This window comes from Dysidea avara, chromosome 5 (assembly GCF_963678975.1).
Source record: "Dysidea avara chromosome 5, odDysAvar1.4, whole genome shotgun sequence".
NCBI classification, from domain to species: domain Eukaryota; kingdom Metazoa; phylum Porifera; class Demospongiae; order Dictyoceratida; family Dysideidae; genus Dysidea; species Dysidea avara.
Genome location: NC_089276.1, coordinates 41,741,139 through 41,766,285, shown reverse-complemented (window position 1 = coordinate 41,766,285; position 25,147 = coordinate 41,741,139). Strand labels below are relative to the sequence as shown.

The 25,147-nt window shown below is 37.7% G+C and overlaps 1 protein-coding gene across 2 annotated transcripts in view; it reads right to left on the bottom strand.

Moving 5' to 3' along the window:
* Nucleotides 1–25,145, bottom strand: part of LOC136256348 (very low-density lipoprotein receptor-like) — a 129,849-nt gene extending 104,704 nt beyond the window's left edge. For both annotated transcript variants that reach the window (XM_066049282.1, XM_066049283.1), the window contains exons 1-14: nucleotides 24,838–25,145; nucleotides 24,642–24,785; nucleotides 13,567–13,719; nucleotides 11,593–11,736; nucleotides 11,256–11,375; nucleotides 11,076–11,204; nucleotides 10,056–10,184; nucleotides 8,774–8,905; nucleotides 8,403–8,519; nucleotides 7,695–7,814; nucleotides 6,785–6,910; nucleotides 6,599–6,732; nucleotides 5,211–5,473; nucleotides 3,825–4,222 (exon numbers count right to left, since the gene is read on the bottom strand). In XM_066049282.1, the coding sequence (XP_065905354.1) occupies nucleotides 3,825–4,222; nucleotides 5,211–5,473; nucleotides 6,599–6,732; nucleotides 6,785–6,910; nucleotides 7,695–7,814; nucleotides 8,403–8,519; nucleotides 8,774–8,905; nucleotides 10,056–10,184; nucleotides 11,076–11,204; nucleotides 11,256–11,375; nucleotides 11,593–11,736; nucleotides 13,567–13,719; nucleotides 24,642–24,785; nucleotides 24,838–24,889 (2,161 nt within the window). In that variant the 5' untranslated portion in view covers nucleotides 24,890–25,145. The remainder of the gene's footprint in view (nucleotides 1–3,824; nucleotides 4,223–5,210; nucleotides 5,474–6,598; nucleotides 6,733–6,784; nucleotides 6,911–7,694; nucleotides 7,815–8,402; nucleotides 8,520–8,773; nucleotides 8,906–10,055; nucleotides 10,185–11,075; nucleotides 11,205–11,255; nucleotides 11,376–11,592; nucleotides 11,737–13,566; nucleotides 13,720–24,641; nucleotides 24,786–24,837) is intronic.
* Between the last annotated feature and the right edge of the window lie 2 nt (nucleotides 25,146–25,147).

Here is a 25,147-nt window from a genome sequence, read left to right as displayed (position 1 = left end):
AATTTTGATATTGCCTATGGCAGAATGAAGTCATTGTCTAGAAGGCTTCAAAATAACCATGGTTTACTTAGGCAGTATTGTGATGTCATTGAGTCACAGCTTCATGGTGGGATAATTGAAATCATTAATGGGAGAAGTGAAACTGAAAATAAGAAACATTATCTCCCACACCATCCGGTAATTACACCATCTAAATCTACAACTAAGATCAGAATAGTCTATGATGCCTCTGTGAAAGCTAGTCAACACGAGAAGAGTCTTAATGAATGTCTATATAGAGGCCCAGTTAATTTACCAGACATGTGTGGTGTGTTGTTGAGGTTCCGTACTTATTACATAGCAATTCTGTCAGACATTGAAAAGGCCTTCCTACAGGTGGGAATACAAGAAAGTGAGAGGGACGTAACTAGATTTTTGTGGTTCAAGGATCCCACCAGACCTGATAAGATAAATGGAAATTTATGTGTGTATCGTTTTTGTCGAGTGCCATTTGGCATTATATGCAGTCCCTTCTTATTGGAGGCAACATTACAGTATCATTTAAAACAAGATGGTTCTGATATTGCCTCATTGATGTGTGATAATATCTATGTTGACAATTTGTCAGTGGGGGTTGACTCAGTTCAAAAGGCTTGTCAGATTTATGAGGAGGCCAAAATCATTTTTAAAAGGGCATCAATGAATTTAAGAGAATGGTCTTCCAATTGTAAACAGTTTTTAGATTATTTACCTATAAAGGAAAGGTCAACAGGAATTGTAATGAAGGTGTTTGGGCTGTTATGGAACAGTGTAGAAGACTATTTACAAATATGTGGGTTTAAGGAAGATACTGTGAAGTGTATGGTTAATGTTACTAAGAGATGTGTTGTTAGCATAGTAGCCAAGGTTTATGATCCGTTAGGTTTTGTGACACCAGTTACCTTTTTTGGTAAAGTATTTCTACAAACACTTTGGACTAATGAATTGGGTTGGGATGATTGTTTGACACCATGTTTATTTCAAGAGTGGGAAAGGATTGTTGAGGTATTACAACAGTTGTCAGAACTGAGAATTCCTCGATATGTTTGTGATAATGGTCAAGGTGTTGTTTACCAGATTTTAACCTTTTGTGATGCTTCTGCTAAGTCATACGCTACAGCAGTTTATCTAAGAGTTGTTTGTCAACATTCAGTTAAGGTGAACCTGATATTTTCTAAAATGAGGCTTTCACCATTGGGTAATAAGAGGAAGAAGGGTGTTACAGTGAAACCTTTAAGCCTCCCTAGACTAGAATTGTTGGCTGTGTTGATAGGGACTCGTGCTACTAAATTTGTTGTTGATGAATTGAAGTTGTGCATTTCTAAGAAAGTGATCCTAACAGATTCACAGTGTGTTTTACATTGGATAAAGAGTGATAAGCAACTACCAGTGTTTGTGCAAAACAGAGTCGATGAAATACGACAATTGAAGAATGTCAGTTTTGGGTTTATTCCCTCTCAAGATAATCCTGCAGATTTTGCGACTAGAGGACTTACAGTTTTAGAAATTAAACAGTCAAAGTTATGGTGGCATGGTCCATCCTGGTTGCAATCTGCTGAAAGAAATTGGCCAAGCTGGAATTTACCTGAGATTTCATCAACTGATCTTGATCAACTGTTTCATCAGGCAAGTAGTGCAGGTGATGTATTTCTTGAAGCAGCTAATGTTGTTCAAGAGAATAGTGATCAAGGATCAGTGTGTACAATTGATGAAACAAAATACTCTTCTTTGAGGAAATTGCTTCGAGTAACAGTGTTCTGTTTGAGGTTCATTAAAAAGAGAGTGTGGGATAAATGTTCTGATGAGTTGAAAAAGAGAATGTACAGCAAACATAAGATTTTGAAGATTATTGATAACCTGACAGACTGTGGTGTTTATTCTCAGGATATAAGAGCTGTCGGTTTGTTTTGGGTGTATGTAATTCAACATAGAAGATTTTCAGATGTGTTTCAAGCTATTGTTAAGAAACAGAGAAATGGTTTACAGAAGCAACTTGGCTTAGCACCAAATGAATTTGGAATACTGACATGCCATGGCAGATTTTTGAATGCTGAGATGTCTGAAGATGCTAAGTATCCTAAGCTACTACCACGGCGAGAGCATTTCACTAGATTGGTGATTAAAGAGATACATGAGCGGCTGATACATGCTGGCATCTCCCATACACTCTCTACTTTGCGACAGGAGTACTGGCTACCTCAAGGGAGAGCGGAGGTCAGAGCTTGTCTGTCCCATTGCTTAGTTTGTCGACGTCATGAAGGACCATCATTTACTTTACCAAGGATGCCACCCTGGCCCAAACAAAGAGTATCTGAATCTTTACCTTTCCAATTTACTGGGTTAGATTATTTGGGACCAGTATTTGTGAAAGATGGAGCAGTGATAATGAAGATGTGGATTTGCTTATTCACCTGCCTTGCCATTCGTGCAATTCACCTGGAATGGGTTAGAAGTCTTTCTGGTGAACATTTTTTACAATGCTTAAGGAGATTTATGGCAAGGAGGGGGAGACCAGAGACAATTATCTCTGACAACGCTGCTCAATTTAAATTGGTGAAGACAGTGATTGATGAACAATGGAGGCAGATAGCTCTACATGACGAGGTGGTCACTTACCTTTCAAGTAATGGAATCAAGTGGCAGTTTACTACGGCATTAGCACCCTGGCAAGGGGGTTTTTATGAGCAACTTGTCGGGTTGGTGAAACGATGTCTTAGGAAAGGAATTGGATTGAGAAGACTTACTTTGGACCAATTCATTGTTACATTATCTGAAGTAGAAGCAGTTGTAAATACCCGACCACTCACATATGTGTACGAGGAATTTAAATCTGAGTTTAGTTTAACCCCTGCACACTTTTTGAATTCCAATTTGAGATGCTTTCCTCTGATGGACTCCGAAGTTGACTACTGTCCTTCTGAAGATTCAATGACAACTTTACTTAACAAATGGAAGAAAGGTCAAAAACAACTGAATATGTTTTGGGACATGTGGAGGAACGAATACCTTGCTAGTTTAAGGGAAGCCTCACCTTATCATAAAACTTTGAAAAATCAAATCCAGGTGGAACCCAGAAAAGGTGAAGTTGTTCTCATTAAAGAAGATAAAATCCCTCGAGGGATGTGGAAACTAGGAAAAATTGATAAGCTAAACAGAGGAAAAGATGGTAATGTTAGAGCAGTAACTATTTACTTGTCCAATGGTCATTATGTGCAAAGAGCTATTAATCAACTTTATCCATTAGAAGTCACTAAACATTTACAAACTCCTGAGGAAGATAATCAAGTGTCTGACAGAGTGGGTGAACATTCGCAACACGCTGGGCGTGAAATATCAATTAGAAAGGCAGCTATCACTGCAAGGAAAAGAATCAATGAGCTTCTAAAGACTAATGCTTTGACTATAATATTTAATTAGACTCTATTTTTATTATTATACTATTTTTCTGTCTCGCCAGTGTCATATAATGAGCTAATGATGTAATATGTGGTGCACTATATAGAGCTTGTTGTATATAAATTCAACTTTTTAATGAAAATACTCAGTCACCCGTAAAGCAAGCAAATAAGGCGAATCTACGAGACAGCTAGGGAGACTTTATACTAATGAAATATCAGCAATGAAACATTCATAAAAAATTAGTTGGCTTTTATTAATATCGTTCATGTACTGTATATTGGCCATAAATATAACGACTGCTCTATTTGGAGTGTGTTACTTAATTCTACAATATACACCACCCATGGTACACATCATCAACACATCACATACACCACCCATGGTACATATCATCATCAATACACTACCTGGCAGCTGTAGGGCTTGGTGTACCACCTTAACACCCAATAATCTCAAATGTGATTGGATAACTTGTCCACGATTAGTACCATTAAACTTATTAGCCACCTCAACAGCTCCACTATCCCAGTCTGTCCAGTAGATGTTATCCTCAAACACACTGATCGAGAAGGGGTGAGAGGTAAAGGCTAGTTTCCTAACTACCATTCTGTTGCGGCCATTAAAGTCACAAGTCTCTATTGTCTTTAGTTTAGCATCAATCCAGTATAATCTCTTTAGTGTGTGGTCAATGGTTAGTCCATTAGGCCAATGAACGTTAGTTGTAATGATGGCTCGTCTGTTCTTTCCTTGAAGTGATGCCTTCTCTATCTTAGCCTGTGTACCCCAATCTGTCCAGTAAATGTGTCTACAGGACAGTAATACAACAATTATTTGTGGTGGTGAATATAGCATTACAACAACCATTTTATCACTACCCATATTAAGTATTTCTGAGGAAAGAGAATCAGTAAAACTGCAAACACTACCTCTTCTACGGTATGCCAAGCCATACAAGTGCTAATTTCACGTCATGAAATGGTGAACTTGTAGTGATCTTCTAATGGGATAATTGTAAACAAAGCTATGGTTATGGTATAAACTTGTACTGTTTTACTCGTAAGGGATATCCCCTGCAGTTCACATTGTTGTTTGGTAGTGAATGAAGACTGCTCCATAAAGCCTCGCCCCATGTGGATTGCAAACAGCCACTTCAGCCAGGCTCTAGCAGCTGGTACAAGCTTGTAATGTTATCACGATTGTTGCACTGACAAGAACGTATAGTAAACAAGCCTGTTGAGTTAATTAACAGTCTACAATGGGCTGGCACTGCTGTTCTTGTGGCTACATTTCCAAGCTGTTTACAATCTTCTACTTGGCTTAAATAACCTGTCTAGACATGTTGTTTCACAGCAAAATGATTCCAAGTCATTGTAGCAGGCTGTATGGAAGTGAGAATTGTTGTTCATTTCCAAAACCACAATTGCTCAGTAATTATGTAAAACAGCGTCAAATGTTTGTCACACTTGTATGGTTTCAGCACTTGTATGGCTTGACGTACTGCCCCTGGCGTACTGCCCCACTGCTTTGAATTCTAAGTGTAGTCAGTTTGTATTCACCTGGCCTCCGGCTTTTCCTTAGTTAATTACCTCTTTGTTACCTGGGAAATGTACTTAAATCTTATAGTATTTGTCATAAACTGCAAACAGGAAGGAGTGAAAAATGTTGTTACCATGAGAACATGTTTGTTCCAGTACATGTTACAGTAGGAAACACATGTTCACCATTTTGAAGTAACTGGTTTTTGTCTGGTTAACTGCCTGTAGAACATTGTGTAGACACAACAGATAGCTTACTTGTGAAATGGATCAATCACAATAGCTCTGGGTTCCTCCACTGTACCATTAACTGTGGTATTAGCAATCACTCTGGGATTACTACCATCCCCACCAGCCATCATTATGTGGTCATTGCTAGCATCAGTCCAGTAAACGTTATGATTTATCCAATCATAAGCTATCCCATCTGTGTAGTCAACATCAATAACTATCTTCTCCGTCTCATTACTATTAAATGATGCTCTGAATATTCCCTTCTCTTTGCTCTCATACCAGTACATCTGTTATAATGTAGTGTAACCATAGTAACTGTTCCTTATAGTGTAACATTACAACTGTTATTATACAGTGACATATTTAGAGGATGGCCTGGGCCCTACCACACAACTTAGGTGCCCTATATACCATATAAGGTGAAAGATAAACATTATTGAATAGTAAAATCTTTTAATAAAATAAGTCATTCATTTTTAGCCTTGTGTAGTAAGTGATTCTAGTAGGGGTAGTGTGGGCCCATCAGAGGTAGTGTGGGCCCATCAGAGGTAGTGTGGGCCTATCAGAGGTAGTGTGAGCCCATCAGAGGTAGTGTGGGCCCATCAGAGGTAGTGTGGGCCCATCAGAGGTAGTGTGGGCCCATCAGAGGTAGTGTGGGCCCATCAGAGGTAGTGTTGTGTGGGCCCATCAGAGGTAGTGTGAGCCCATCAGAGGTAGTGTGAGCCCATCAGAGGTAGTGTGGGCCCATCAGAGGTAGTGTGAGCCCATCAGAGGTAGTGTGGGCCCATCAGAGGTAGTGTTGTGTGGGCCCATCAGAGGTAGTGTTGTGTGGGCCCATCAGAGGTAGTGTGGGCCCATCAGAGGTAGTGTGGGCCCATCAGAGGTAGTGTGAGCCCATCAGAGGTAGTGTGAGCCCATCAGAGGTAGTTTGGGCCCATCAGAGCTAGTGTGAGCCCATCAGAGGTAGTGTGAGCCCATCAGAGGTAGTTTGGAACTGTTAAATACTCTAATAAACCAGTCAAGGTACTTCACTGTTTACTTCATAACATTTAACCCATATAAGGTAGTAGGGTAAGAGACTGAACAATAACATACATGTTACTGTTATAGTCAAACTGTGACCACGACTGTTCTATTAGAGTAATTGTTAATAATAATAATAATAAACTTCATTTCATCATAGCAAATTGCTAGTCCTTCTGGTGTGGCTGATACAACAGCACCTGATCATGTGATTAACCAAACGACACGAACTGATATTGACAGGTGGTTCCATAAGAGTACGTCACTGTAGTTGTGTATAGTTTATTAGAATGGTTACATTGCAATGAAAGGGCTTCATTGATAAGGCACACATACAGAAGGTGCCAGTATATAATTACAACACAACAACATTGAGGTACAACACGTACCATTTGATGTTTATAATCATAGTCCAACGTGAACACTCCTCGTAACCCGGACAAGACTACTGACTTGCTATAGTTCAACAGGTTCACAGCAAATATACCAGTATCATGTGAGAATAATAACACCGCAGCATCGCCTGAGGATGTGTAGTCATGGTAACAACACAGAGATCACATGATCACCATTACCTAATGCTTTACAAGAATTAGTAGCAGCACTCATCTCATATCCTGGTCTACACTTGCACATGTAACTACCAACCTCATTGATACATTCCTGACTACATGAGCCGTATGTCTTGCACTCGTTGACATCTGAAATAACAACACAACCTTGTAACAGTAGTGAGATAGGATTGTACTGATCAAATTACTCTAATATAACAGTCACACTGTTATAATAATTATTGTGACATATTACTTTACATACTTATTTGCCTACTCAAAGAAGAGTTCAAAAATCTATTGTAGTTTTAGACCAATGGAACATGAGATATAAATCATGCCATTTGTTAATGTCACATTAAGGGATATTATGCCGTTGATCTTTCATATTTGTATTTTAAGGACAAAGAATTATTCCTGTACATCCATAAGGATGGCAAAGAAAAGTGACAATAGGAAAACCTACTCATGCAGTAATGGGTTAGCCTATTTGTGGTGAACAGGACGGTGTACTCTTGTTTTGTATATCATTGTTATAATTGTTTTGTATTTATTCTTCCTATACTGGCTGTATAAATGAATCTTTCTGTTGTTGATACTTTTTGTGAGGCTGTAACTCCAAAAGTTATTGGCATATGAGGCTGAAACTTCACCAGAGCCTATGCATGTATGTATGTAGATAATTACACTATTATGGTCTACATTGCTACTTGGAGTATCGGTGGATAGGAAATTTAGTTTACATAAACTTCTTAAACCTATTAGCCAATTAGATGACATGTCAAACTAGCAACTTGTAACTGGTCAAATTGTTGTTGATCATGTTAGAGAATATTCTAGAGCTGTGATGGTGGTGATACAGAATAACAGGAGGTCAGGAAGGTGTTACTCCTCAGCTACAAGTGACACTCAATGATGGTGTGGTCTAGCTCACCTTCACAAGTGTTGTTGCTATTAGCAACATATCCATCAGGACAAGTACATTGATAACCAATCAACAGATCTTTACAAGTGTGGCTACACCCTCCATTGTTGACTGCACACTCGTTGACATCTGTGTATAATATGAATAGGTAGATAATGTGATAGGATGTGACGTGTACAGTTTACTATACAATATACATAGTCAGTTAATATACAACAGGGCTCAGCTGGTTAGTAACTGTTGTCACATGGGCCAGCTGGGTAAACATATAGTAGTACAGTGAAGCCAATTAAACACCAGAAGTGTTTATCATTGAAGGACTTTGATATGAGCAAGAACAAGGGAGTTGTGAGGCTTAATACTGGACAAGAACATGAAGACATGTTGTTAACACGATAACATGTTGTCCAGAACAGGTAGGGAACACATGTTCACCTCTTCTATTAGGAGCTAATAAATAGATCACATCAATAGCTAATACAAGTAGTGACTTTATCCAGAAGCCTTAGGCCAGCTGGTCCAGGCATCAATAATAGCTTTAGTACAATTATTATTATTATAAACAAGAGATATAAGAGCAGTCACCCTAATACAACAGTCAACACAAATTGTAATTAGATCCTTCACGTTTCCTCTATATATTTATGGAGTTAGGCTATAGCATCACAAATAGACTGGTTACATCACAAACAACATGGATACAAAATGGTTACTCACTACATGAGTCAGGTTCGTCACTCCGATCATCACAGTTATAATGACCATCACATAATTGTTGACTTGTTGTCAAACAAGTGTCACCACAGGTATGTACACAAGGAACTGGAGTAGTGTCTACAACAACACTGATATGGCTTCACTGTCATTAACAATGTTACTAATGTGTTACTACTACCCCTGTAGTGTGGTGGGGGGTAGTGTGGTGGGGGGTAAGACTATACAGTACCATATCAATACAGTCTCAGTATTACTAGTATACATTGCTAGTATCACACACAATACTGTTTTATAACCGCAACACACACTAAGTTACAATAAAGATGACTGATATACTCCACACAATGATGACATTATACAGTTTTACTCACTACAAGCCTCCTCTTTTTCATCCGACCCATCAGCACACTCATAGCTACCATCACACACCTTGTTCCATCTTACACAAGTGTTAACACCTTTACACTTGAACTGGCCATGACACACCAATGGTGTGACTGTTGCTATAGTGATAAACAAGATTTGAGTACTTATAAATTAGACCTGAGGCGTGAACTATATATAATTAACTTGATAATATACAATTATTTCAGAGACAAGATTTAGTGATGATTCACAGCCACAAACATTTCACTAATACATTATTACTCTCATCAGAATCCTCAAGTATCAAGAAAATAACGTCTCATCAATAATCACATCTCACGGTGATGTGGTATCCTTATCAACTAGTGCATGGTGACTCTTCTATTAGAGTATTAACAGTGTGTTGTGTTAGAGTAAACAAGACCACTTCTCTGTATGAACAAACTGTTTAAAGAGTTATACATTTAGTTAGTACAAATCACAGCTACTAATATCTACTCTACACCAGTCATAACTGATATTATAAGGTAGAGTTGTTTAACTAGTGTAGGAAGGACTCCATCACTGTAGACCAACTAGTAGACACATTGACTTCTACTGCTACTAATCTTGAGTACAGAGTTAAGATAATAATGGGAGGAAGACACACTATTTCCTATCTAGTAGTGTAGACTAACGTAGTGAGTTGTGTAGTGTGAAGTGACATACTCTATGTAGGAAGATACTGATCAGGGTGAAATACTACATCTCTCATGTTACTGTATGATACTAAACAACTACTGTGTGTTGTGCAGCCCTACTAGTGTTTATATGTCTAGGTGTTCTCAAGTGTCCACATTAACAGGTTCCATTAGTCACTATTAGTGAAGGACGATAAGTCACTAACAGATTTAGTACTACAAACCATTAACAGTCCATCAAATCACATACAATTGATGGCTACATTACAATCAGTTAATGGTACTACTACTACTACCACTACCACTACTACTACCACCACTACCACTACCACTACCACTACTACCACTACTACTACTACTACCACTACCACTACCACTACTACTACTACCACTACCACTACTATGGAACACCGATAACAGTATATGAACACTACACACCCATATCACCTGTAGTAATGAATTGAGAAACCTAACTGGTGAGGACATGTATTATACAGGACATATTTTATTATCCTAGACACACCTATCAGTTATATGATGTGTTACATATAGTGATGTCATACACCACATAACACACGGATCACCATTAGGACACATGAACACTTACAACACTTTGGCTGGTTCTCATCTTCTCCATTAGCACAATCTTGTTCACCGTCACATTCCCAACCAGATGGTATACATTGTCCATCATGACACTGAAATTGTGATCCATTACAAGGCTGATGTGTTGTACCTAATAATAGTAATAGCATATATATAACCAGTCTTATGGTACAGCTCATTTACAGGATTGCTAAATCATTTAGTCACCTACACATGTTCACTTAGTAACCTGCCCTCAAGCAATTTTGTACATGATAAATAATTATAACACGAAAGGCACACTGCAGTACTTCATAATACTGTAACACTCTTCTTCTCCGTGTTCTGCTAATGATTCTGGACAAATAGTAGACTAAACCAGCGTATGTACTGTAGCTCTAGCCGTTACTCTGGTTACCGGTCAAATAATTATTTTTGTGGGCACTGTAAGGACTTCAGGAAGTAACCGTTCCGCTGTTCTGCATTGCTCTTTCACCCCAAAGTCATGCTCTGGCTATAAAGGTACGTACTTTAAACCACAGTCTAAATAAGTTAGACACCGCGACCAACGGGAACTAAGCGATTTAGTAACCCCTCTGGCCCTTAGTAGCGCCCTCGCTGTGCTCGGGATGCTACAGCTTCGGGCCATCGGGGTTGCTAAATCGCTTAGTTCCCTTGGTCTTGGTGTCTAACTATTATATATTGTTAACTAGTTATTAACAATACCACTGGTTGTATGGATGGGATTATGGCTAATGTGTTGTATCTAGTGTAGTGACCAGTGTGTTAGCTGTAGTACACTACCAGGAGCACAGGTGCTTATAAGCTGCTGACACTACCTATACCAAATAATATGGTCAATGATATGACCTACAATTCTTCCTAACCACAAACAATAGTTAACCAATGGGATTACTGATTATCATGTACTACAACAAATGAAATGTGTGAGGAAGTGGCCACACTCTTCAGTTATTCTAACACATTGTTAGTGGTCAAACAATTCAGTGACCATAAGAAGCTACACAAATGTTCAACATACTACAATTATTAACAGCAGCTTCATCCCATCCTGAGGTACAATCGATCTCTCCATCACAAATCCAGTGAACTGGTATACAAACTGCTGTCTGGTTGGGACATAACACTTCACCCTGATCACATGGGTTCTCTATAACAATACATTATCAACTAATACTAGACTAGACACATCAACACATACCACAATCTTGTTCATCAGAATAATCTCCACAATCATTATCACCATCACACACCCAACCTGACCTGATACAGTGACCACTATTACACCTGAATTGTGATTGGCTACATGTTGGAGGAGTACCTGTGGTGACAGTGTTACCATAGTAACAATTTTATCAACATTACAAGTATTATATGGGACAAATTCTTTAGTCTAATGATTAGGGAACTGTAGTTTATTAAACTGTGAAATATTTCAAAAGTGCAAAAAGCACTGAGCCAGATAATTAGTGGACAGATGGATACAATGAGAACTATAGAACACTTGTCTATATAACACAACATAATATAGTTTTTACCACAGATGGATGAGTCCTCATCCTCCCAATTACCACAATCATTATCACGATCACACAGCCAGGAGTCTGGTATACAATGTTTAGCCTGGACACACTCAAATTTCCCTGCAGGACAATTATCATCATCATCACCTGATCCTGACCCTGTATGTCATTACATGTGATGATGTCATTGTAACTGATACAGTAGCAATAATTGGTGACAACACAATGAGGCTATTAATCAACCAAAATACTGATAGACCAGCAGGATCTCTGACATGTGGTCACACTCCATAATAATAATAATACCATGAGCAGTTAAGGGCTTCATTTCTGTGTATAGTTTGAGTAATTGTAGATGATATGATATCAATCATCTATGATGGCTGCCAGTGACTATTGTTAAGGAGAAGCCTATCCTATCAACTCTTGAGGAGTCATGGTTAGGTAACTAAAGTGTATCTATTACAGTTAGTGGTTGTCAATATAACATGGTGGTTAAAGGATTACCATGGCTACACAATGCTCACTATAATATATTTACAGCTGTTGAGGTGATCAGTGCTGGGATAACAGTTTGATAATGTTAGTCCAGTCACAGCACAACATGTACAGTACAACAAACAACTTGTATATACCATACACCACTAGAACACAAAGGTGCTTCATACTAAGTCAGTGACGGTGTACACTGACTGAAGTGTCATGTTAACTATGGTGAACATTACTGATCAACAAGTACTGATAAAGTCAACAATGAGTTGATCACATGTTAGTATCACATGTCATGATCGTGCATGTAATAGATGCTAGGAATGTATAAGTGCTAAAACAATTACAACTACGACATGTTTCATTGTTCCATGTTAGGTGACAAACCTCCACAGTGCTTATGGTGAGAATTGCTATATAGTCAACTAAATTATTACTTACTAACTGTCATAAATTGATAAGCAGCCACTTGTCAGGTTACATAATATCATTATCAGAGATGACCAACTGAAGCCACTACTGTAGCACACACACTCATATTGTTTAGTACACACGACTGACCACTACCCCAACACAAAGTGGTAATTATTAAAATGTCAGTAGTAACCCTGCCCAGCAGCTGGAGGACAATGACTGAACTTGCTCCACTTCAAACACTGCTAACAGACACAATAAAACAGGGAGGTATTTATATTAGGTGAATAGGTTAGGCCCAATACCCCTAAAGTATTATAGAACACTGGTAAACGTGTTTCTGTATAAACACATTACTACACACCGTAGTCTTAGGAAAGTAATCAGCCATCTCCATAGCTAAATGTGATGGCTCAACAGTGAATTATAATGTACATAATTTATAATCTTCAGGTAGTAACACTAGAAGCCTATTCCTCACTAACCCAATTTATACTGGTGGCCTAACACCTGTGTGATCACTAGTTAGTGATATCAGGGATGTTAGGTGGTTGAGATATACTAACACTAATTGAACAAGAACAACATGATCTAGTGGTACACATCAAGCCACAAGCTGAACATCATATATAATAACCAGATGTGTATCTATAGGCCATCACTTGTAATCCATCAAGTGGGTAGATAAACAAACTCTGACACATAGTTCAATTAGCTAGCTATAATAGTACTAGCTATTCTGCTATTGCATCAGACAAATCGTATAGATGGCTTCTAACTGCACACATTGTACCCATTACAAGCTTATGTGTATTTGCTACAAGTAGGACCACGTGTACAACACATTGTATGCACACATTACTTCTACCACATCACTTAGCTAGCAGATAACTGTGGCTGCAAGGTAGCTATAGCTCGAGCTATAGCTTACCCGCGGAAAGTCACGTGGTTAATATTCCAGCACTTTTACTGCAAGAAGAAAGGTTACACGTCACTAAATGAGCTATACAACATTAGCGTAGCTATGATGTACACAAGTTACAGACTGCATAATATGCCGGCATGAGGATACTGGTAGCAACTCACCATCTCCGATACTGGGACAGTCCTGTTCATCCGACTGGTCGCTACAGTCTGGATTCCCATCGCAGACGAATCGTTGTTGGATACATCTTGAAGAGTTGGCTGTTCCGTTGGTACAATTGAAATGGTCCGCTCCGCACTCTCCGGTACCCTGCACTAGATGGAACGAGCAAAATAACACGAATAAAGTGGCGCCAAATATTAGACCCAGTAACTCTTTCCCCATAATACGTAGCTACAATAGCTATACCACTAGAAAATAACAGAAATTGGTACACGTGGCGGTCACTGTTTTAAAGCTGCAGCTGCACACTAGCATGTAAACAATGCCCAAATATGGCACTACAGTAAAGTGGCACAATTATGGGTTCCCATAGACACCGTAATATTATCCTCTTTGTACTATTAGTGACACTTGCCAGTGGCGAGGCCAGTCGTGTTCCGTGTACTGGCCATAAGTCATATAGGAGCTGTAGTTAAGTATCTATGCGTGCTATGGTGTCGATCTTGAGTATGTGCGGCATAGTGCACGTGACACTAGATCATAACCTATAGCTAAGGTTGACAATTAGCTAACTACCTCGTTTGTGTATGCCACTTGGTCTTAAAGGTTCACTAGCTGCAAATGAAAGCTCAACCCCAGTGTGTATTGTTCTGTTTTTGTACCTGTTTATACTGTATGTGTTTGTACTGTATGTGTTTATACTGTATGTGTTTGTACTGTATGTGTTTGTACTGTATGTGTTTGTACTGTATGTGTTTTAGGACTAGTAAGGAAGAACGGCTCATGCTGATTACCAAGAGGATAATAATTAACCAATCAGTCAATCAGTTGAATGTGCATTGTAATAACTACAAGTGGCTCTACCCATGCATATGATGTAATGCTGTGTGTGTGTAGTGTAGTGTGTGCGTGTGTGCATGCGTGAGAGAGAGAGAAAGAGAGAGAGAGAAAGAGAGAGAGAGAATTTGAATCACAGTACGGTCGGGGTAATTTTTTCATTAATACTGTACATAATCAGGGTACAACCAATAGCTACGTATGACATAAGGTTATTCACTACCTGCACCAGGAATCCTTTTGGCTGATTATAACTGTAGCATAGTTGTACTCAACAGTAAACTGGACCACAAACAATGTAATAGTATAGCATGTCCATGACTACAATATAACTAGTCCCAGCGAAAACTCTTTGAAGTATATATGTATGGCTTCATGGAGAGATAATGTCATCATATTGTTAGTAGGTTATATTATACCTTCTATACTGCTTTGGCTTCAATGGTGCAAGATGTGTCTTTTGTTATATAGCTTAAAACTTTGTATTGGGTGATGGGTCAATGCACAATGTTTCTTATAGTAACTGAAATATTTGTGTTCTGGATATATTACAAGAGATATGAGAGGCTAAGTGGAGCTCTGGTTATAGCTACTTGTTATGTGTATAAGCAACAACATGTTCAACCATATTTGTAAACTGTTTGCCATCATGGTAGTGTCTCTTTATATAATTTATTGCAGTGTGCATGTATAGATCAAATGTGTAGCTACATCATGATGGCTGTATGTATCAGGTTACTATAAACTAACATGCTAACTACAGCATGTTAAACTATACTGCAATACAAACTCTATAATACTATATACAGCTATAACATGGGGACTACAGAACTGTTCAACTTCTCAGTTTTATGGTTTCTTCTCAGTATGGTAATATTACACATGTTGCTGACACTTGATGACATCTAACACTCAACACAGCAAGGGTAGTGGGACATGTGCTTTCCCCAGTTGACACCAGGTTTGTACACCTGGGTAAACTGGAGCAATGTGAGTAAAATGGTTTCTTGCTCAACTACACCCGGCAATGGCAGTGAACCTGGAATCCTGGTCAATCCTACTTTTGATATGCTGCCCTGCATATACACGTTTATCTTGACACCGAATGCCTGTTGAGGTCAGATGATCCTCCTTGCAACAGAGGAAGCAAGAATTAATTACACTAGTGGAGTGTAGTTCTTCATGTAGACTTTCATGCCTTTAGCACTTTTATCCATTGTTGACAATGTTAGCACTGAACAGTCTGGTCAGAGATTGGTTTTTTGCCCTCTAAAAATGCACAGTACAGATTGTTCAGCAACAATACCATCATGACTGGCAGAATGGTCACTTATCTCACATTTGTGCATGGCTAGCTAATCCTTCTCTATTTCTAAACCAGTGCTCATATCTCTGATGCTGGTCTGCACCAGATTGCTCCTTGAGGGCTAGATAGTTGACTATTGACCCTTACTTCTGAATCAGCTTTGTATCCCCATGATATGACCACATGATATGATCACATGATATGATCACATGATATGATCACATGATATGACCACATGATATGACATACTGATAAGAGAATGGTCTACCTCTCACTACCTTCCTTCAAGTCCAACTCACCTTCATCATACACACAGACTAACAACATAAAAAAAACTTTAGTGAGGTGGCACCGCCAATGTTGGTGTTGAGATACTCTATATTACACTCAGCTGTATGGAACATTATTTTCACCATGTGTAGTTACAACTCCAGATGATATATCCTACCATACTGCATATCCCATAATTATTACTATACAGTTCAAGACTTGCTTCTCTCCTTGGTTACTACATCTGAAACAATTTATTTTTTACCACTTGCTTGCCTCTTCTCTAGCGTTTGTTAAAATCTTCAGGCTACATGTATTAATCATCTACATAATGTAAGCCACAGAGATGAGATAGCAATGGTTGTGGTCTAACAAGTCATAAACCAGTTTGAGTGACGTGACGTACAGAAAAGCCGAGTAACATTTATGATGATGTGTCCCCCCAAAATACGTATAACTTAGTTGATGGTCATTGTTACAGAAAACTCTACAGTCACATCCATACTAAGACACTCACTTTGTTGGCTCATAACAACTCTCTATATAATACCATTTATCAGACTTGGGGTATTGCCAAGTTTGTCTTAATACATTTTCTTCTCAAAGTCATGACATGATAGAAGCCATTTGACCTCCAAAACCATTTGAATAAACATTTCTAACTGCACCATAGCTCACTGTACAACATACACTGGGACCCACAATCTCCTTGCCACTTAGCTATAAACAATAAGTTGGAAATATCTTCCTACTACTGGGATTTATAGCTCAACAGAAAATGCCTACAGTTAAAAGTAAATCCACTACTAATTACTAGTATGATTGTCTGTGTTTCAGTCAGGCTTCCAAATTAATCAGTATAAGATGTATAAGGCTTCACACTTCATGGTCTAAAGCTATGGTAGCAAATTAGCTGAACATTGCTCTCAAGACAGTAATGTACTCAGACTACACGGATTTCAGAATAACTTGGTACTCAGACTAATTATTAGATATTTATAACCTATTGTTAATGGTTTTACTGATTAGTTGCATAGATTACAACAAGAGTACATAATAATAAAAAATAGGGACCTCATCCACTAGTCAACATACCAAGAGCTAGTCATCCATAATAGACAGTTTCCCATGGACTCCTTTCCTTACTGTGCAACTGAAAAAACTTTTGAATCAAAAAAAAGCTTTTAAATTTGCAATAATTTGATAACTTGATTCTTAATAACAGTAAACAGCTGTGGCCATGACTTCCCCACATCACAAACAACTTAAAACCAGTTGAATCTGTATAAATTATCCCACATAATATAATATTGCAAAAATATTTTATAGAAGGTTTACTGCAATACACCTATATATGGTTGGATGGTTTTGTTTCTCTGTTGGTCTTCCTCTTTACTGATGTGTATTAGGGTACAGGCTGGTACCACTAAAGTCTCCATACATTATAACTATTTAAGAAGGATATTTCAACTACATCATTGAGTCAAATGGGATGGTTTCTATAACAACTGCTTTAATGAACTTACTGAGATGTGGCCACCCAAGAATTATAAGAAAACCATCAGGAACAGTCAGCTAGCAAAATGGAGTGGCTATATTGTCGGTGTCAACAAGAACCACTACAAGGTGAGTTTGGGGTAAGCCGGCTAGACCTGGCCACCTCAAACTCAACAAAAACTTTCTTCATACAGACAGTGAAATACGCTATAAACAGGCAAACCTCAGTTACAGTTAGGTTCAGGTTAGGTTTCTTCTTCACCATGCATCCTTTATATGGCATCCTTCTCAACTTGTATTTATAGGTAGAAAAGAAGGAAGGTGGGTGGGTGACAGTGGTAGCTGAATGGTAAAGATGGTGGTCACAGGTTGGGTTTTTTCTATGCTTTAGTTTTATTTATTATTTATCTAGTTTTGTCAAAATGACAGGGTGGGTATAGCCTGTACAAGGTGCTTTCCTCAACTTTTTGGCTGATCATTGTCAGTACACTGTAAACAGTGTTGGGCAAGTTACTTTTTAAAAGTAACTAGTTACATATTACTAATTACTTGCAACTGAACTATTTAGTTACAGTTACATATTACCCATAAAATAAAGTAACTATAATAATATTACATATTATATTACTTTGTGTCCATAGCCTTAAGCTGTCACGTGTGAAACTACCACCTTATCACGTGACACGATTGCGTTGTTGGACAATGTGCAAGTCTTGATATAAGTAAGTAGCTGGTGAATAAGCCTCATTTAGTAGGCTTCATTACTTCGTTGTGGCTAGAAGTTACTCAGTGGGTTACTAACGAGATTAGTATCTTTGTTACTTTTAGTAATAATGTTACGTAATATTAGATTCGTTACAGTAACTATATTACTTAGGTAACGCGTCACATTTGCAAGTAAAGTAACTTGAGTTATATTACCTGTTTTTATAGCGTATTTCGTTATATTACTTTGTTACCACAAAAGTAATAATATTACGTAACGCGTTACATAAGTAGCGCGTTACTCCCAACACTGGCTGTAAATATGGTGACACCCTAAAGTGCAATGTAGGGGATGCCACAGTAGCACTCTCTCTATCAGTTATCATACCAAACTGATATTCGTAGTTACAAGATAAACTTCTACTTAATGGCTCAAGCTTTGACATTAATAGCTACCATTCTGCTGAAGCTTTGCTAGTTGAGCTAGTCCTGGCAAGAGGGTCACTAATAGGAAAACATTGAATAATAAAACAGAAGTCGAGATTGTACCTCCAGAAGTTGTCAATACAAATTTCTTTTTAAAAAATCATTGCCTGTTAAAGCTAACTGACTGTTCTATTAGAGTACCTCATCATTGTTAGTACACAACACTTCAAGTAGGAGGCATCAAAGGGTCCAATCCCTACTAGATCCTCATTTATTGTGTAGTGTTTTATCAAAATAATGACAATACTTCACTCCACATTGTTTACCCACAAATAGAATTAGCAGGCCTCAGTGCTCTATGTGCTGACTCCATTTTCAATATCCAATACTTTATAAAGTCATTTTCCTCTTGCAATATTGCTGTAGTGTGAAGTTACTCAATTCCATGAGGAATATTGTCAACACTGAGAACATTTTGTAGTCAAAATCTTATACATATATCCATAAAAGGGCTTAACTAAATTGTGTCAACAGTGTATATACTGAGAAAGGTACAGTAACATAACAGTAATACCTAAAATGTCCATTCACCAATAGAATTGTTTACCCTATACCACTTTCCACCAGCCAATACTATGAAAGCATGAGTAATGTGATGTTTAGAAAATGTGTTAATGTGATGTTTGGAAAACTACTGCTAATACAGCAGCTAACTGTCTATCATGTTACAATCTCATAGAGTTACTATGTAGCTACTACTCATATTACAAGAATTTGGTAATCATGTATGTTTGGTTACAAATAGTTTGAAATGTTCTCACTAATGAAGCCATTGTAACACTAAAAAGATATTAATTAGTGTACAGAACAAAATGGAATAAGATTAACACAAAATGTAACGTCTATACTTGGCTAACTAGTAGATTGTTGCTATCTACTACCTGAAGCCCAAGCCACTTATGGAGTCACCTTCTGTTTTTGTTTCACACCCTCACAGCTATACCTCAACATTTTAAATAATATAATTATATAACTATAGCTGCATGAGACAAGTGATTGACATTATTAACCTTAACAACTGTGGGAGACACTGGGTATATCACAATTGAGATAAGTGTTTAGTTGGAATAGGTAAAGTCACTCTAAAACATTCTCTGCTCCTCATCCTCCACTCAGACATAATAATTATTTCCATGCAAAAGGGCAGTTATTCCATTACAAAATTGGCAGCTATTAAAGCCACTATTTGACTAGGTACACTCATAGCAAACTGCCCCAAGCTTGTACCTTCATCTCTCAAGTTGCATGAATAAAGAAAACACATGTTAAGTTGTGTTGACTTTAATATGGTGCATGTGAGCTGACAATCTTACAAGATCAATTTTACTGAGCCTGTAGAGTATGCAAGAATAAGGAATAACTTTTAGAGCTGACAGTAATCAGATGCAGGCAGTGGATGGGAAACAGATAATTTATTTGTTGGAGCAGTCTAAAACTGTGCAATATTAGCACATGCTAACTTTTTATATTCCTAAAATCTACCCAATTATTCCAGTTTTATTTTTTTGCAGTGTCTTAGTACATAAGTATGTATGCACATACACGCGTAGGTGTATTTACTTGTAAAAATTATTGTAGAAGACTCATATAGCACACTATATATTGTGGGCTTAATACAGCATATATCTATGACTGTACTCTTGAACTCAACTATGTACATATTCAAGAACATATAGAGTGTACATGGCTAACTAACAAGTTTAACTTTGCCTGTTACTAAGTGTTGTCAAGGTATTTATGTCCTTGTTTTAGCAAGTGGTCTTGGAAAAAGTGACAGTCATAAAAGACTATTGTGTCACATTGCTAGATGTTTGGTTAGCAGCTAATAGCCACTGTTATCATTGCAAGCTTGCAAACTTGAACCTCGAATTGAACTAAGATGGCCATGACTATAGTAGCATGTCATGTAATTATTTTTGTATAATAATTATTATCATATGTGTGAAATACAAAAGAAACATTATGGTAGTAATGAGTCTAAGACATTATGGTCCAGTACGTAGATGGACATCTGCTGGAATTAATCAAGTCTATTTATATAAAGAAAAACGTTTAAGCAGTGTATGCAGTAATACACATTAAGGACGTGGTCTTGTAACAATAGCATACCTCGTCTGTAGGTGTTTAGTAGTTGAGGTATTCGTAGGGTAAATGCATTAGAAGAATACAAGATTGTTGCTCAGCGTTTATAGTGTTTTTGGCTGCATTCTTACGTATCAAAATTATTTAATTTCATTCTACGAAAAAGTGGGTCGATCGAGCCTATGAAACAACTAATTAGGTTGACATGGCTTAAGACAACCCACAGTCAATGAATAACTGTGATAGGCCATGTTATCATGACAAGGTGTAATAAACAAATCCTTACTGTTGTAGAAGTCGTGATAAAATTCAGGGAAGCCAGCCACTATCCCCTGAGTATGAGCCCAGTTTATGAGCAGGTGGCTACACCAGGGAGTGATCTTGTACACAAATTACATATTGAAAGTCAGTGGTCAGGCTTTGCTGTATAGCTACTAATTGTGTGTGGATAAATTGTATTCAGATGATGTCATTAAAACAACACTTCATGGAATTAACAGTGATCATGTTACACCCTAGTAATGGTTAACAAGGCTTAACATAATATTATCTGTCTGAGGCAGAAAATACTGCTATAGTGTATCTAGTCCAACTGTTCTCTTTTAGTCTATCATGATTGGTAGCTACTTGATGGGTCATAGTACATCTACAAACATTTCAATGGACCCACACACTGCACCACTACTAGTTGGCCATGCATTGAGCTCCATAAAACAGTTACCAGTTAGGAAAGTAATATAAGCTAACTGTTACGTTTAACTGCTGAAGGTTTCAATTGTCAGGCTGAGTCAACCTTACATATGTTAATTGAAATATTCTGTGACTATATCACAAACTACGTATGATCATTGTAGCCAATCATATACTATGTAGATGCTAGTGATGTTAATCTCCAGTGGATAATAACTCATAATCACCTCTTACACACCTGAAATAGCTATACTAACTAGATATAGCACTAGCTATACTAACATATACTAACATATACTAACATATACTACCAGGTTATATTTAATGTGATACAACACCAGTGTACCAAAATTTATATTGGTGATAAATTAAATTTGGCAGTTTGGCAAAAATTGTATAAAATAACTAAAGATAAATATTTCCATAAATATTCTTACTTTGTAGCTGTAGTTTTGACCATGGTTGTAGTCACATGAACACATGTGATACACCTTACCACGATGCTAGTCAGATGCTAATTGTACATACATCTATAGAGTTCATATCTGTGACCAAACTTGCAATAAGTTATCACAAAACCTATACCTGGGTACCATAGATAAGCTATAGAGCGTATTCACGAAGAAATTATAAATGAGGCACTTGAAGTACGTGTGGTAAGAAGCCCAATGCTACAATACAAAAATATTACATTTTCATTCTTTCCGCCAGACCTGGTACAGCAGCAGCCAATTCATGGCTATGTGCTAATCACCAATAGATGGGTAATAGCATACTAGAAGTACAACATCGTAGCTGGTCTACTTTCTGATATCGCAATAGAACGCCCCATCTGCTCGCCCACGCACGTCACGATATGGCGGGTACTGTGGGGAATATTTCAAAAAGCAGACCAGCTACTCCATTGTACTTCTAGCATGTCATTATCCATTAATAGACTGTTGCCAAACTGCCATGAATTGGTTTTCTCTCTACCTTTCGTATCAGCAAAAACAAAACAATTTTTCTGCGCATCTTCTCAACATCACAAATGCATTGAACAGCCACTTAATGACAGTTTAGTAGTTGCCTATCAATGGAGAATAAAATGTTACAAGGATATGAGCGTCATAGGTATAGTTTCTGAAACAATGACCATGGAGCCCGCCAAGTCGCTACACAAGATGAAGTGTTCCACTGCTACATCAGGAAGTAGACCAGCTACGAGTTCATGCTTCTAGTATGTTGTTACCCATTCATAGGTGGTTACCACATAGTCACAAAATAGCTGCTCCTGTACAAGGCCTGTTAGAAAGAACAAAGATGCTATTATTTTCTATTACACCATTGGGGCTTTATCCACATGTCTCAAATAAACTCCACACATGTTTTAAATAAACACCGCATTTGTGACATCACATGAATACGCTCTATTGTGATTTCTACTTGCACCATAGGGTGTGTGTTAAATGTATTTGTTACTAGAGCCCAGTACAATTCATGAGTGACACATCATCTGAGATAGTTTTGACTTTGTTAAAACATTTGGCTCACTAACTGTAGTAAATGATTTTGGACATTGTAACAAAATTTGTTAGTGCCACCACAGGCCTAACAAATGATACTTTTACATGTTATCTGCTATCATACAAGCACTGCTCTTCATTCGTCACCATTATTCTACCACCTGTAACTGTTACATGGCCACATAGATGTTATACTCGATATTCAAAATAGCAGTAGGAACAGGTAGACATTGATTTATTATATTAAATGGCTGGCTTAGATGGTTCACAAGACTCAAAATGCTATCCTTCATGTTAAATTTGGCTTACCATTTGATTACTAACTAGCTGCATTCAGTTACTGGCTCATTGATGTAGTAAGAAAAACAGTGACAGGTGAGGATGAGAAACTGATGTTTAATTTAATACAGGACTAAAATACCTACATACTATAAGTGCCAAACATTTGGGTGGTATACTGTTACATTTTACTGGTACAACAGAAGCCAGCATAAGCCTGTATCCATGATGAGCGTACATTTAACCAATAACTGGTGACCAATAGAATACTTTAAATTGCTAGCTACACCTACAGGTACAGGGTATGTATGCAACATTGTGTGGAAATATAATTATAACTTTGTGACATGCAACTTGCTATAGTTTACTAGAGATTAATAAGCATATGTAATTAGGACTGTAATATGTGGTAACTACATAGTTACATGATATAATATACATCACTGATTATTTGATGTGTTCCTTTAAAGGGAGTTTTTTTTTGTGTGTGCTTCAAACTTTGGCGGTAAAAATTCATGACCCAGTTTAGGTATTATTTTCATAGCCACAGAGGGCTAAATGACTTTTCTATATTCAACAGTTTCTCAATATTATCACTCCATGCTCAGTTAGTGGGTTCAGTGGGATAGTGATAACTTCATAAGATATCCTGATCTGTCATCCAGTAAAGCTGATATTACAAATCACACACCACTTATGACACACGTCCATTGTGATAAGATATTGTCACTTTGTGCACAGTTGATCAAGTATAGGTAATCAGTCCAGCCAATCAGCTAGCCTGACCACTACACAGTGACATCCTATTTCATGTTTACTCAACCACTACTAATATGGCCAACCTAGTACAACACTTTTGACTAGTACTGATATGCCTCCCTGCCCAGCTGGCTTATGGACTATGTAGCTATTGTTTATATTAATGATTCTATTATAGTGGGACAATTAGTTAATCCAATCAATTAACAGTGTAAACCACTGCACTATGTTACAGCAGCTAATCTGACCACATTCCATGGAGCATATTACAATAGTGAAAATAACACCTTGTAGGATCAGATGTCACTAACACTAATGTACGAATGTAGCAAATAATTTTGTACTGAGATGATAGCAGCTATATAATTATGTAGTATGCTATCAGCTTGGTATTTATGTATTTAGTTAAATATGTGTGCATGACATTGAGTGTCTATTCAATCCACAAGATTCCCATAAGTCTTTACATTAGCTACGTTAATTGACTTAGCGGCTACTCTGCAATCAGTCTGGAGTTAATACACATGTTACACGCAACGATTTAATTATTGTTTAAGTTTAGTAAAGTTTAACAACATTTTGCTATTGTATTTTTTGCTAGCTGCATAGATAATAAGCTAATATTTGCAGATAATTACACACACAATAATTCCCTCACCACAGTTTATTTCATCAGCTTTGTCAAATATACAATCAACTTCTCCATCACATCTGTACTCCAAGTCCAGGCAGAAGTAAGCTCTTTTAAATATAAAGCACGTGATTTCAGTGTTAGGGTCGCACTGCACCACTGGATCACCACCTATAGCAAGAAGTGACCAGGTAGCACGTGATGGAATAGCATAGTCACTTACAAGATAGACATGCAGCAGTTGCTATAATGATCACGCCCACCAATCCGATCATAATTTAATCCACAGTTATCCAGTGTCTAGACAGGATCGAGTAATACTGAAGTGTTATCTTACTGCTAAGTTATATCGTCAGTGGCCAGCTATCTGCACTGAACTAGCTAGCTAGCTACGTGTTGTGTCGTCCTCAGTTACCCGCAAATCACTCGTATTAACTACACTAATCTTTTACTGTATAGTATCGTTACACTAGCATGCTCTGCTGGTCCTACCAACGTTATATCGTCACATCTCTACTCTGTGATGACGTATT